This window comes from Ascaphus truei, chromosome 3 (assembly GCF_040206685.1).
Source record: "Ascaphus truei isolate aAscTru1 chromosome 3, aAscTru1.hap1, whole genome shotgun sequence".
Lineage (NCBI taxonomy): Eukaryota > Metazoa > Chordata > Amphibia > Anura > Ascaphidae > Ascaphus > Ascaphus truei.
In genome coordinates, this window is record NC_134485.1 from 302,411,948 (window position 1) to 302,424,845 (window position 12,898).

At 37.1% G+C, this 12,898-nt stretch overlaps 1 protein-coding gene across 9 annotated transcripts in view; it reads left to right on the plus strand.

Annotated features, from left to right (window-relative positions):
* The window catches only part of DIAPH3 (diaphanous related formin 3), a 782,005-nt gene that overhangs the window by 290,436 nt on the left and 478,671 nt on the right, over positions 1 to 12,898 (plus strand). For all 9 annotated transcript variants that reach the window (XR_012799927.1, XM_075591046.1, XM_075591039.1 and 6 more), the window contains exon 15: positions 12,552 to 12,656. Coding sequence is in view for 8 of the 9 variants with exons in the window: in XM_075591046.1 (XP_075447161.1) it covers positions 12,552 to 12,656 (105 nt within the window). In the remaining variant the exon portion in view is untranslated. The remainder of the gene's footprint in view (positions 1 to 12,551; positions 12,657 to 12,898) is intronic.

Below are 12,898 nucleotides of genomic sequence, written 5' to 3' on the forward strand. Positions count from 1 at the left end.
ACAATTTGTTAATATGAGTAAAAAGTATAAACAAACAAAAGTAAGATCAAAGTGATACTGTTAATAGCAAACGCGTGGTTAAAGAGTGCAACCTTTCAGGCCCATAAAGGTCCCTTCAATTATCTGCAATTTGTAATGTCTGCATCATTTAGAAAGTAAACAGCATGGAGTCGCATGCTGTATTCGAATCTTTTCATTTCCAGTTAAAGAATGAATAAATGTTTTTTATACACATATTGCATAATTAGTAGCTATATTATATAACAAGCCTATTTTTGTAGTACTAAAATAATCTTTTATTTTCTCTAACAGGGTTTTATTTCACACATCAATGTAATTTTAGTACATATCTTGGTATGAACCTCCACAATTTTTTTTTACAGTACCTTCTTCACTACAGTATATGCTGACATTAAATCTCCTCAGTAACCAAACTGGCAGATGCATTTTGGCAATGTGTGTCACGGGAGCTCTATCTCCGTGAATTTGTATGCTAGTTGCTTTGCTCCTTAGAAGGCCCAGTATTATGTATTAACTCTTTATCATAATGATGACTGTTGCTCTTTATAACGTTCTCTAACTGTGGAATGTATGTCGGTGTATATCAGTTTATTTCTATAGCATCAACCGTTTATGGAGCGCTTTACAAAATGATAATTAGATGTGCACTTGAGTACATGTTTTGGTACTTAAAAATTGACGTGTTTTTTGCCAAAAGGTTTTGGTTTTAGATTAATTAAAAAATTGGAATTTGATGAAAAATACCATGACCTCATGTAATCTCGAGCAGTTGTTTGCTTTCTATAAAAAAATAAATTTATAGTCTATTTAGCAAAATAATAATAATAAATAATAATGTAATTTATGTACATACTGGACATTTTAATTAAATCATAGCCAATCTGTATAAGGGGCTTGAGATAATTTATTTTCCTCCCAGTATATAAACGTTTTCATTAAAATAATCTTCAACTATTCTAAAAATGGAGTCTTTTTATAACAAAGTAGACAAAAAGCACCACCTAAATGGATGATAAGGTATAGGGAGACAAGGAGCCCCCACCAAGTCCAAAAGGGTAAGATATTGAAACAAATAGCAAACCCGCACTCAAAAATATTTAAGTCAGAAATACTTCAAAATAGTATCTTTTACTCATAAATATGAGAATAAAATGAAATACTATACAATGTAAGCATACAGATAATAGAGCAATCAAATATAGTGTAAACAGGAAGAACAAACAAATAGGGAAAAAAGTAAGGGAAAATAAGAAACAAATAGCACGATAATATTCACAAAGGTGTCAAGGGGAGAAACGTTACAGTTTCAGGGTAATAAACCCTTTCTTCTGGCCCATTCCTACATGCATAACATGTAGTACTTTCTTTAAGCCCTTGCTTTTCCCCAACTATCATAAATATGAATACAAAAAAACATTATGACAACACTAATAAATATCAGGGGCATAAAACACCCATAAGAGAAAAAGAGCATAATAGACAGGACCAAAATAAGTTCCCACGGAAACTTGCGGTTAAGAGGTACTTCCTGGGGAAAAATCTGGAACTTAGAGTTGAAGTTCAGGTACCAACCACTACCACAATACAAATAGAAAAAGATTTCACTCATTCAGATCAAAGGGAAATCACTTAGAAGTGTTCCATAAAATGGTATTAAGAATTTGAAGAACTTACCAATAATAAAAGAAAGCCAAAAGAGAACTTATGTGTGAAGTAAGGAGAATGAACCCCTCAGTGTCCGGTGCTCTACAACATGCATATGACTGTTTGTTGATATTGTGCCACTTCTGACATATGTGATAGAATGGCAATCCTGCTGCAGAAAACACAATTACATGATAAAAGTCTATACAGAGGACGGGAGACAGACTAAAAACCTGGGTGGGGGGCTAGTAAGCAGGGAATAGATAGAGACAGGAAGAGAATCAACCGTGGATGCCTCTCTCGTGTACTCACGGGACACTACAGCCTGCTGCCCTTACCCGACCTGGTGTCTTCACTGCCCATCCTGTCTTGCCGGTCCCAGCTCTGCAAACACTGCGCTTGTGTATGATGTCATCGCATGAACTGAACAGCTTCTCTGGAACAAACCCGGCGAGTCATGCGCTCTGGCGCTCCTCACCCTCCAAGGGGGCAGCACCATGCGTTTCACGCTGGAGGGGAGACACGGCTCCCAATGCAGAGAGGATTGTCTGCGTGCTCCAACCGGATGATAGCAAAAGTGGTGATGAAATGTAGGCGGTCACTGAATAACGGAACTCAGCCAGAATAAAAATAAAATCAGCTTTATTGAATTTGAATGCTGCACATCACAGATGCTGCACATCACTGACGGGTTTCTTCCCGTCGTGGGACTTTATCAAAGAGTGAAAAGTCTCTCAATGCAGGTATCTTAAGTAGGCAAGCCCTTTCTGTTTATTGGTTGGAAGAAATCAGACTCAGTAGTAGGCAATCAACTAATCATGTTGAAAAGCCACGGAAGGAATCAAAAATTGCCTTAAACAAGATAGCCTGCGTTTAGACCAAAGAAAAAGTAGCACATATACATAAAAATACAAATAGACAAAAAATAAAATATTAAAAACAAGAACAAGTGATGTGAAGCATCAATAGCATCAATTGATAAAGGCAAAAATGCACATATGTAGTTATAACCCTTTGGAGAAGTACATTGAATGTAATAATAAAAAATATCTATATATATTGTCACATAATGAGAATATTGTCAATTTAACAATACGCTGATATACATTAAGGCATAATAACATGTCAAGAGTATGAAACTTGATATTATAAAGAAATGCACATAACAATAGGAACAATGTATGTATGTCTTTATTTATATAGCGCCATAAATGGCGATAACCAGAGTCCTCATAACCAAAAAATGGTTAAGTCTGAAATAATTTTTTCAGACTGTAATAGATTTACAAAAATTCACAAGAAAGTTATCCTTAAAGAAAATGTTTGCTGCCAAAAATGGTTTAGAAGATACTAACGTATTGGATGATTCGGCAAGAGGGGTTAATTCTCCCCCTACAAATGATATTTAGTCCTTGAACTTTCAGGAAAATTGCTTCCTTTCCGATATGGACTCTTTACTGGAATTACAAGTCGAACCTCTAATTACACACACTCAACCATTTTTTGGTTATGAGGACTCTGGTTATCGCCCTAAATCATTATTTTGTCCTAACTTCAATAGGGGTCCATCTATTACTATGTTTGAACGTTTGGTTGAACGGGATTTACGCATTCTAGCCAAAGGGTTCTCATGTAAAATCAGGGAATTTAACTTACACAGAAATCCAACAGATTGACTGTATTAAAAGAGATTATGATATAGTCCTCAAGAATGCTGACAAGGGAGGGGCCCTTGTAATTATGTCTACAAGTCAATATCAAAGTGAAGCTATAAGACAATTGGGGGATAAAACCCCTTATCAGCATCTTGGGAGTAATCCTACATCCAAGTATCGCCTTGAGTTATTGGAATTATTGGATATGGGTAGAATTCTCAATGTTATCAATAAAAAAGAAATGGAATTTCTTTACTGTCCACATCCCGTGATTCCGGTATTCCACCATCTCCCAAGGATCCATAAAATCGCTTGTTGACCCTCCTGGCCGACCTATAGTTGCGAGCATTGGATCTTTGGGAGATGGGTTATCGCGGTATGTGGACAGGTTTTTACAACCCCTGGTATTCCAGTTACCGTCGTTTATTAGAGTCACAACGGATTTCATTGTCAGTATACAGGAATTCACTTGGCACAAGGAATACAGGTGGGTTACAATGGATGTGACCTCCCTGTATTCTATTATTGAACACCAGCACGGTCTTGCGGCTATTAGGCACTTTCTTGATTTATCTACTTTATCTATTTCACATTTGCACTTTTTTGTTAGCATCTATATCTTTTTTACTCACTCACAATTATTTTTTATTTGATTCACAGTTTTATTTACAGAAATTGGGTACTGCAATGGGCACAAGTTTTGCACCGTCTTACGCAAATGTATTTATGGATTTTTGGGAATCACGTTTTATTTATCACAGTGACAATTAATTTCGTCATAATATCATCTATTTTAACAGATATATTGACGATTTGATCTTTATTTGGAAAGGTGACAAAGACTCACTACTTCCTTTTATTGAATACCTCAACACTAATGATTACAATCTTAAGTTTACTTTTGAACACAATATTATTCACATTCATTATTTAGATTTATTCCTGTATATTGATAATGATATGACTATCCAGACGGACATCTATAGGAAACAAAATTCCAGGAATACGCTTCTAAGCGCACAAAGTTGTCATCCTCGTTCTTTAATCAAGAACATTCCAGGGGCTCAATTTGTTAGGTTAAAAAGACATTGTTCGGACAATGAAGTATTCTAGTCTCGAGCAAAGGAGATGTCTGACAGATTTTTGGCCAGGGGTTATTCTGCCAAAGACGTATCAACAGCATTTGCCAAGGCAGATACTATGGATAGAAGAACCCTTATTTGCAAGAAAAAGAAAAATTTTATGTCTAAAAAAGAGAGAGATTTATCATTATTCTCTAATAATACAAAGAGTCCATTGTTTATTACTATATTTAATTCTCAGTCTCAACAAATTTGTAATATCATATCAAAACATTGGCATACATTGTAGTTAGACAAGGACATCCGAACTATTGTACAAAGTGGACCAAGATTTTCTTACTGCAAGGCCAAAACATTGGCTTTTCATTTATCACCTAGTATTTTCGATTCTAGATCCAATTTCCCTAATGTTAAAAGTATACCAAAAGGCTTCTTTAAATGTGGCAGATGTTCTATGTGTCAATATACAGTACATTCCAGACTAAATACATTACATATTACATATAGAACCTTAGAAAGTATTACATTAAGAATTTTCTCAATTGCAATATCAGTTTTGTTATTTATGTCCTTTATTGTGGTTGTGGACATAAATATGTGGGCCGCACTACAAGACCCCTAAGGGTTAGAATAGCCGAGCATGTACGTCTGATCAAAAAGAGAGACTTAAATCATCCTGTGGCCAGACATTTTTCTCAATGTTCGAAAGGCAGTATTAACAACTTTTCTTTTTCAGCCATAGAGCATATACCTTGCCACCCTAGAGGTGGCAATAGGGAGAATGTTCGTAACAAACAAGAGATGTATTCGATATACACTCTCAACACTCTCCACCCACACGGTATCAACCTTGATTGGGAGTTGAAACATTTCCTTCAGGGTTAGTGATTAGGGAGTCTTGGGAGTGTGTCTCGGTACATCATATCAGACACATTCTATATATTCATCATTGCTTTGCATGCTTGGCTATTCTTATATCAGATATTCTAGATATCAATTGTTTTACACACATTGTTCCTATTGTTATGTGCATTTCTTTATAATATCAAGTTTCATACGCTTGACATGTTAGTATGCCTTAATGTATATCAGCGTATTGTTAAATTGACAATATTGTCATTATGTGACAATATATATATATATTTTTTTTTATTATTACATTCAATGTACTTCTCCAAATGTTTATAACTACATATGTGCATTTTTGCCTTTATCAATTGATGCTATTGATGTTTCACATAACTTGCTCTTGTTTTTAATATTTTATTTTTTGTCTATTTGTATTTTTATGTATATGTGCTACTTTTTCTTTGGTCTAAACGCAGGCTATCTTGTGTAAAGCAATTTTTGATTCCTTCCGTGGCTTTTCAACATGATTAGTTGATTGCCTACTACTGAGTCTGATTTCTTCCATCCAATAAACAGGCCTACTTAAGATACCTGCGTTGAGAGACTTTTCACTCTTTGATAAAGTCCCACGACGGGACGAAACGCATCAGAGGCTCTCTCTGATGTGCAGCATTCAAATTCAATAAAGCTGATTTTATTTTTATTCTGGCTGAGTTCTGTTATGCAGTGACCACCTACATTTCATCACCAAAAGAGAACTTAACCAAGGAAGAGAAACAGGCACTGAAAGAGTTAATGGCGAATAAAAAGATAGTTATCAAACAGGCTGACAAGGGGGTTGGGACAGTTATAATGGATCGAAAAAACGATAATAAGGAAGCTTATAGATTATTAAACGCTACTGAGACATATAAGAGACTAACAAAAAATCCTACTAATGAGTTCTTAATAGAACTAAGACAATATTTGGGTAAGGGGAAGGACTCTGGCATTTTGGATGAGAAGGGATATTCATTTCTCATGAAAGAACAACCCATTTTTTACTTCCTACCAAAGATCCATAAGAGTGTTGTCAATCTTACAGGCAGACCAATTGTCTCGGGGATTGACTTACTCTCTGCCAATTTGTCTCAGTAAGTAGACCCCTACCTCCAAAAATATGTCACAAAAAAAAGATACCATTTAAGAGACGCAAGTTATGTGCTTAATATTTTGGAAAACATGAAATGGGAAGAACATAACATCCTGGCTTTTTGCGATGTGACATCGTTCTATACTTCTGTAACAGATGATCAGGGCTGCACAGCATTTAAATATATACTAAACAAAAATAAAGAATTATCCGATAGTCAAATAGACTATATAATTGAAGGAATAAGATTCATTAAGGATCACAATTATTTCTGGTAAGGAGGAAACTTCTTCCTCCAGAGGTGCGGCACCGCCATTGGTACCAGATTTGCACCGAGCTATGCCAATCTCTTCATGGGACAGTGGGAGGACAATAACATCTAGTCTGAGGGCAGGCCCGACGCTGGTCTGGTCCTATGGCGGTGCTATATTGACATTGTGCTCCTAATCTGAAGAGGGGGGAGGAAGATCTAGAGGAATTCCTCCGAGCCATTAATGATGACGGTTCAAATTTTAAGTTTACCTCAAAATATAGACACAGATAGTTTCTTGATTTGATGATCTACATAGATAATAAACTAAAAACGAAAAATTATTTTAAAGATGTAACATCAACAATTACATACAAAACAAATAAGTAGCGCTAAATCTATATGTAATATGTGTTTATCCACCCAAGTGGGTGAAATTAGTGTGAATGTGACATATATTCAACGTGAAAAAGAATATAAGGCGGCTGCCTAAGATATAACTCTGACCACACGGTCAGAGAAAATAGTGAAGTGATAAAGAATTAACCTCTGGCGCCTAAAACTTATATATGTAGTGAAAAAAATGAATAAATAATAAATATACAACCAGGATTGGCAGATGAATCAGATTCCAGGATGTACTCCAGGAGGTGATGAAATCATGTACATGAAATATAAAAACAAACAAAATACATAGCATAATACTGCAAGACTGCAACGATGATGCCAATAAAAAATAAAAAATAACAATCAATACGACTAATGGAAGCTAAAACGTGCAACAGATGAACTGAATAAAATAAAAAAACATTTATTAAAACAACACAATTGGTGTAACACTGATACAGTATATGTAAAATCTCCCAATGGAATAAGTCCCACAATAGACTCCACTGCTATGGGTAAATGGCCCACTTACCAGATGGAAAGTGGTAGCAGGCAGTGGATATATCAGAGAATATCCCCTCTCATCCGTGTCACAATGGTTCCAGGCTCATCTCTTCAGTATAGGTGGTGTCTCAGTTCCTGGCAAGTGCCTGATGCGTTTCGTACCTTTGACAAAGTACCAACAGGTATGAAACATGTCAGAGTGACTGCAGGGAGGATGTACCTTTTAATATTAAAAAAAAAAATCACATTGTTTGGATAGTTTCGGCAGGAGTACGCACCAGACTGGAGATTCCTTAATTCTGTGACCTTGCAAGAAACCACAGGGAACAGAACATGAGTTGTATGACTTTTTTTTCCAACTTGCCCCGGTGCCTGTGTGACGGCAGCATATATTTGAGTTATGGGGGTTGGGTGCTCAGGCTGCAGGACTCTCCCTTGATCATTCCTTTCTCTAGCTGCAGTTTTCAGTCTACGCAAGCACAGGTATCTCAAACTCCTATATCAAAAGCAGTTTTCTCTTGTCAATTTACTTATTCAAACCTTTATGAATGCTCATGAGACATGATGTTTACTTATACTTATATCTGAAGTTTCCCTCATATCTGGAGCATCGGCATAAGGGGCACTCACCCTTCTTTTTCTATACAGTAGTTGCTGGCCAAGGTAGAAACAGTCTTCGACTTCTAGTTCTATTCAATAAATTTTGATCTTTGCAGATTTTACACATTTGTTGAACATCACTTTGGTCTTTTTTGAGAGTCATAAGGTGGCCCACATTCTTACTTGTTTTGGTGAATTCTCTGATTTGTTGCAGGGGGTCTTCTGAACTTGTGGCAAAAATAACAATGTAATCTGCAAATCATAGGTGATTTGAGTATTGTTGCTTTTTATTCCTTTTTCTTCCCAATTTATTGTCTTGAAGAGTTAGTGTTTCTGTGAAAAATATGTTGGAACATGGTGTCACCCTGTCACACTCTTAGTGAAAATAAAGGTGAACAATAGCGCTCATGCAAAAAATGAATTACAAAAAACCTGTGATATAGAGTCCAAGGTAGTCCTGGAGCTGCCCAAAGAAGTGAATCTGGAATCTCCTACCCAGATTTGGTAATGTAGGGGAAAGACACCTCCTGTGGCGCTGAGGAATGGTTTAATTGTGATTGTAGACAAAGTTCTTTTCTTGATGGATTCCTCAAGAGAAAAAGAGAAATCAAGCATACACACTGCAATAGTGCATTACCCAGGGACAACTAGGATGTATAAAGAGAGCAATTTTAATACAATAATAAAATACAGTATAACATATAAAATAAAAAACAATTGATTACACTAAAAATTTGTACTAAAAAGAACTATCTGCCTTGGCATAGGAACCAGATGTCTTGAAACTTGCTCCGTTTGGTGTAAAATTGGAAACCTACTCACCAAAAGTGACTAGGACATAAGCGTTATTGAAATGGTCTTATCATCATATGGGACCGCTTGCTGCGAGGTGAAATTGCGTCAATCCACGGAAGAGGATCTCCTTTTCTGCTCGGGTGTCTGCTTGCTGCACACTGCTTGCTGCTTTCTTCCAGAGTTCAGCCGATCAACTCCTCCTGTGACGTCACCGCTTGTTCTCCACAGCTACGGTGTCTCAGTAATGCCAAAAGACCTCCTACATGTTTCGAAACTCCTAATAGTGGGTTTCTTCCTCCACTATTAGGAGTTTTGAAACATGTAGGAGGTCTTTTGGCATTACTGAGACACCGTAGCTGTGGAGAACAAGCGGTGACGTCACAGGAGGAGTTGATCGGCTGAACTCTGGGAGAAAGCAGCAAGCAGTGTGCAGCAAGCAGACACCCGAGCAGAAAAGGAGATCCTCTTCCGTGGATTGACGCAATTTCACCTCGCAGCAAGCGCCCCATATGCTGATAAGACCATTTCAATAACGCTTATGTCCTAGTCACTTTTGGTGAGTAGGTTTCCAATTTTACACCAAATGGAGCAAGTTTCAAGACATCTGTTTCCTATGCCAAGGCACAGATAGTTATTTTTAGTATAATTCTTTTTAGTATAAATTTTTGAATTTTTAGTGTAATCAATTGTTTTTTATTTTATATGTTATACTGTATTTTATTATTGTATTAAAATTGCTCTCTTTATACATCCTAGTTGTCCCTGGGTAATGCACTATTGCAGTGTGTATGCTTGTTTTCTCTTTTTCTCTTGAGGAATCCATCAAGAAAAGAACTTTGTCTACAATCACAATGAAACCATTCCTCAGCGCCACAGGAGGTGTCTTTCCCCTGTCACACTCTTGCTGATCTTTATCTTTCTTTTATCTTCATGTAATCTAATGTTTGATATGGTATTCTCATAATTGTTCTTTATAATATCAATGTATGCTTCTTCAACACTTTGTCTTCTTAATGCATTTAGAACCACGAGGTGTAGGAAGAATCAAATACCTTTTTCATAATTTACGAATCGTATTCAGTACTCACAAGAAGAAATTCTCATCAGTAATTGTTTTCTCATCAGAGATTTTCTTATCCAGTTTTTTTTTCAGCGATTCCTCCAGTTTTTTTCTTCTTCTCATCTTCATAAGTTTTTTTAAAATAATTGTTTGTTAGTTTCCCTATTCATCGCGAGCAAGCTGAAGTGATTTTTCATTTGTAGTTGCAATTCTCTGCTGCTATTTTTGAGGTTATTGATGTTGATTGTTCTTGTCTTCTTTTAAATCAGTTTTCTTTTCATCCAGATATAATTTGCAGTGAAACCAATCGGTCATCACTCCTTGTGTCAAAACGATTAGGCACATTGCAGTCTTCAATCATAAGTTTCTTATTAGCTAGCATATGGTCAATTTCTTTCTTAAGCCCATTGGGACGATTTCATGTCCATTTTCTATTTGGATTCTTCTTGAAGAAGGAATTCATGATGTAGACGTTTTAACATTCTACAAATTCTACCAATCTGTTGCCATTTGGTGATCCTTCAATAATAATCATTTTGAGTACCCAGCTTTATTTTATACTTCATTATACTTCAATAAATGGCTACCATTGCGGACATGTTGCAAACATTAACACTTGCATCAAATATTTTTATTACAAAAATTAAAATAAGTAACTCCTTGAGCAATAGTTCTCAAATTAGCAGAAGGAGATCGTCCGATTTAGCCCATGGGCCGCAAGTTCAAGCCATGTACCACAGATAATTTAACACTCCTTAAATCAAACTGAATGCTCTTATAAACTTTGTATAATGTTGAAATGTAGGTAGCATCAAGTTTTGACTGCCCTGTTTTCAACTAATGAGGTAATGAGAAAGGGCTCTGTTAACCTTGATAACTGGAGATTATTGTAATTGAGGGATTCTAGATCACAAAATATGACATATGAAGGGTCTAGAGATACAGATCAAACATAAGATGCCTCAATAATAAAAGAGGGCCAAATTGTTATTGTTATATTTGCATCAGTATTCTTACGTAGTTATCCCGCAGGACATGGAATTACTGGGCCATTAATGCCATGGCCGTCAGCCCCCTTACTCTACCATTAGTAACCAGACTCGTCTCCGCTCCACTGGACTTACAGCTCGCCTGCCCACTTCTCATCTTGATGTGTCCGTCCTGCCCCTGGACTTCTGGATTACCCCTCCGCGCCTGCTAATGGGGCCCCCCACATCCCACTATGGATTCCCTTCCCACCCTCCTCGACTAAACCGCTCTTTGATCCACTTCTACCCCATCCCCACACCTTGATCATGTGGTGCTGGTAAACTAAGCATTGTGAGATGAGTCTATTTCAATGTTTGTAGTGGTGCCAACATTTCTTAGTATTGGCTATAAAATACCTGAAATTTTGAACAATCAGGATGAATCGTTTCAATACAGCTCAGCCCCGTTATAGAGCGATCTACTACAACGCAGATCGCTTATAACATAGTCTGAGCATGGCTCCCGATTTAGAACATCTCCTACCTTTCTTTCTTTGTTTCTTACTTTATTTTTTATAAATATCTATTCAATGTTTTATTGCTAACGGAGACACACAAACTATATTTTTTATTACTGGTCCGCCAGACCCAGCAGCTGTCACACGTTGGCCACAACCCAAAATGCGGATTCTCTGGCACAGAACTGGTACATCTCCCTGGTTTGGGTCTGTGAAAGTTGGCATGTTCACACTATGTATTTGTTTATCAGTCTCCCTGTTATTTTGCTTCCATGTCTCCTCCATTCAGAATCTCGCGGATATAATATATATAGTGTGTGCATAATCCGATGATGTGGTGTCCCTCTGCCTCCCGGTGCTTTCGGTTCTTAGCGAGGTGGGGAATAATGCTGTTGCTTCCGCCAGCAAAGTGATTACTGGGAAGAGGCCATATCTAGGACCCTGCGGCCTTCTTGGCTCCGGCCTGTCTTTAGGACCCGGCACAGTCCGGCACTTCCTGTCTCGGTGTCTCTCTCCCACCGGAGCCGCGGCCTCGTCCTGCTAACTCCCTCTCCCTCCCCCCCCGGGTAACCCATCGCATTATGTGGACCCAAGCACCGCGTTATAAGGGGGTTCAGCTGTAATGCCTTCCTCTTTAGCCTATAATAAACAAATCATATTTAATTAGGTAACTGCAAAAATAACCTACAAAAATATACATTGAAAACGCAATACACCATAAGCATTCCAGTACAAAATAAGTTGTACAGATGTAGCCAGACTAAGTGTCCTTGGTGCCGCTGTCATCCGACCACGGTGGTCGAGGCACCAAAAGATTAAAGCTTTGGGGGTCCCATTCGGAAGCATGGACCCTCTGCAACTCGATCACGGCTGACTTTTGCTTCTTTGACCATGTTGCTGGGTACAATGTGTCTCGCTACATCTGTACTCAAGAATATTCCCAAAAACAGTTTCTAATGTATATGAAAGTAATGGTTTTCGTTTTGTGTATGTATAATTCATTTTTATTTAATCCACATGTTTAAAGGGGATTAGGACAATGGTTATATTTGTAAAATGGCATTATGATATTTCTATGATTTTCAGTATGAAGAAGAATTTACTATTCGCCAAGAGGCCCAGTCCCAATTGCAGAAAAAAGAAGAAAAAATCGATGAACTTCAAGCAGAATTACAGGCTTTTAAATCCCAGGTAATGGACCATGTTAAATGAATCTATTAAATACAAGAACATGACTGTTGAAACAAATTCCACTTAATACCTTTCAAACAAGAATAGGATTTCAGATTTTTCAACATCCTCCCAGCATTGTTTACTATCAATTTTCCTATTCCTAGGTGCCACATTATGGTTCAAAAAGTAATATAGTGAGGTATTAATTAGCCATGTGTGAGCCTAAATTGATCTTTTTTCTGCTAAGGCTTTTGTTAATT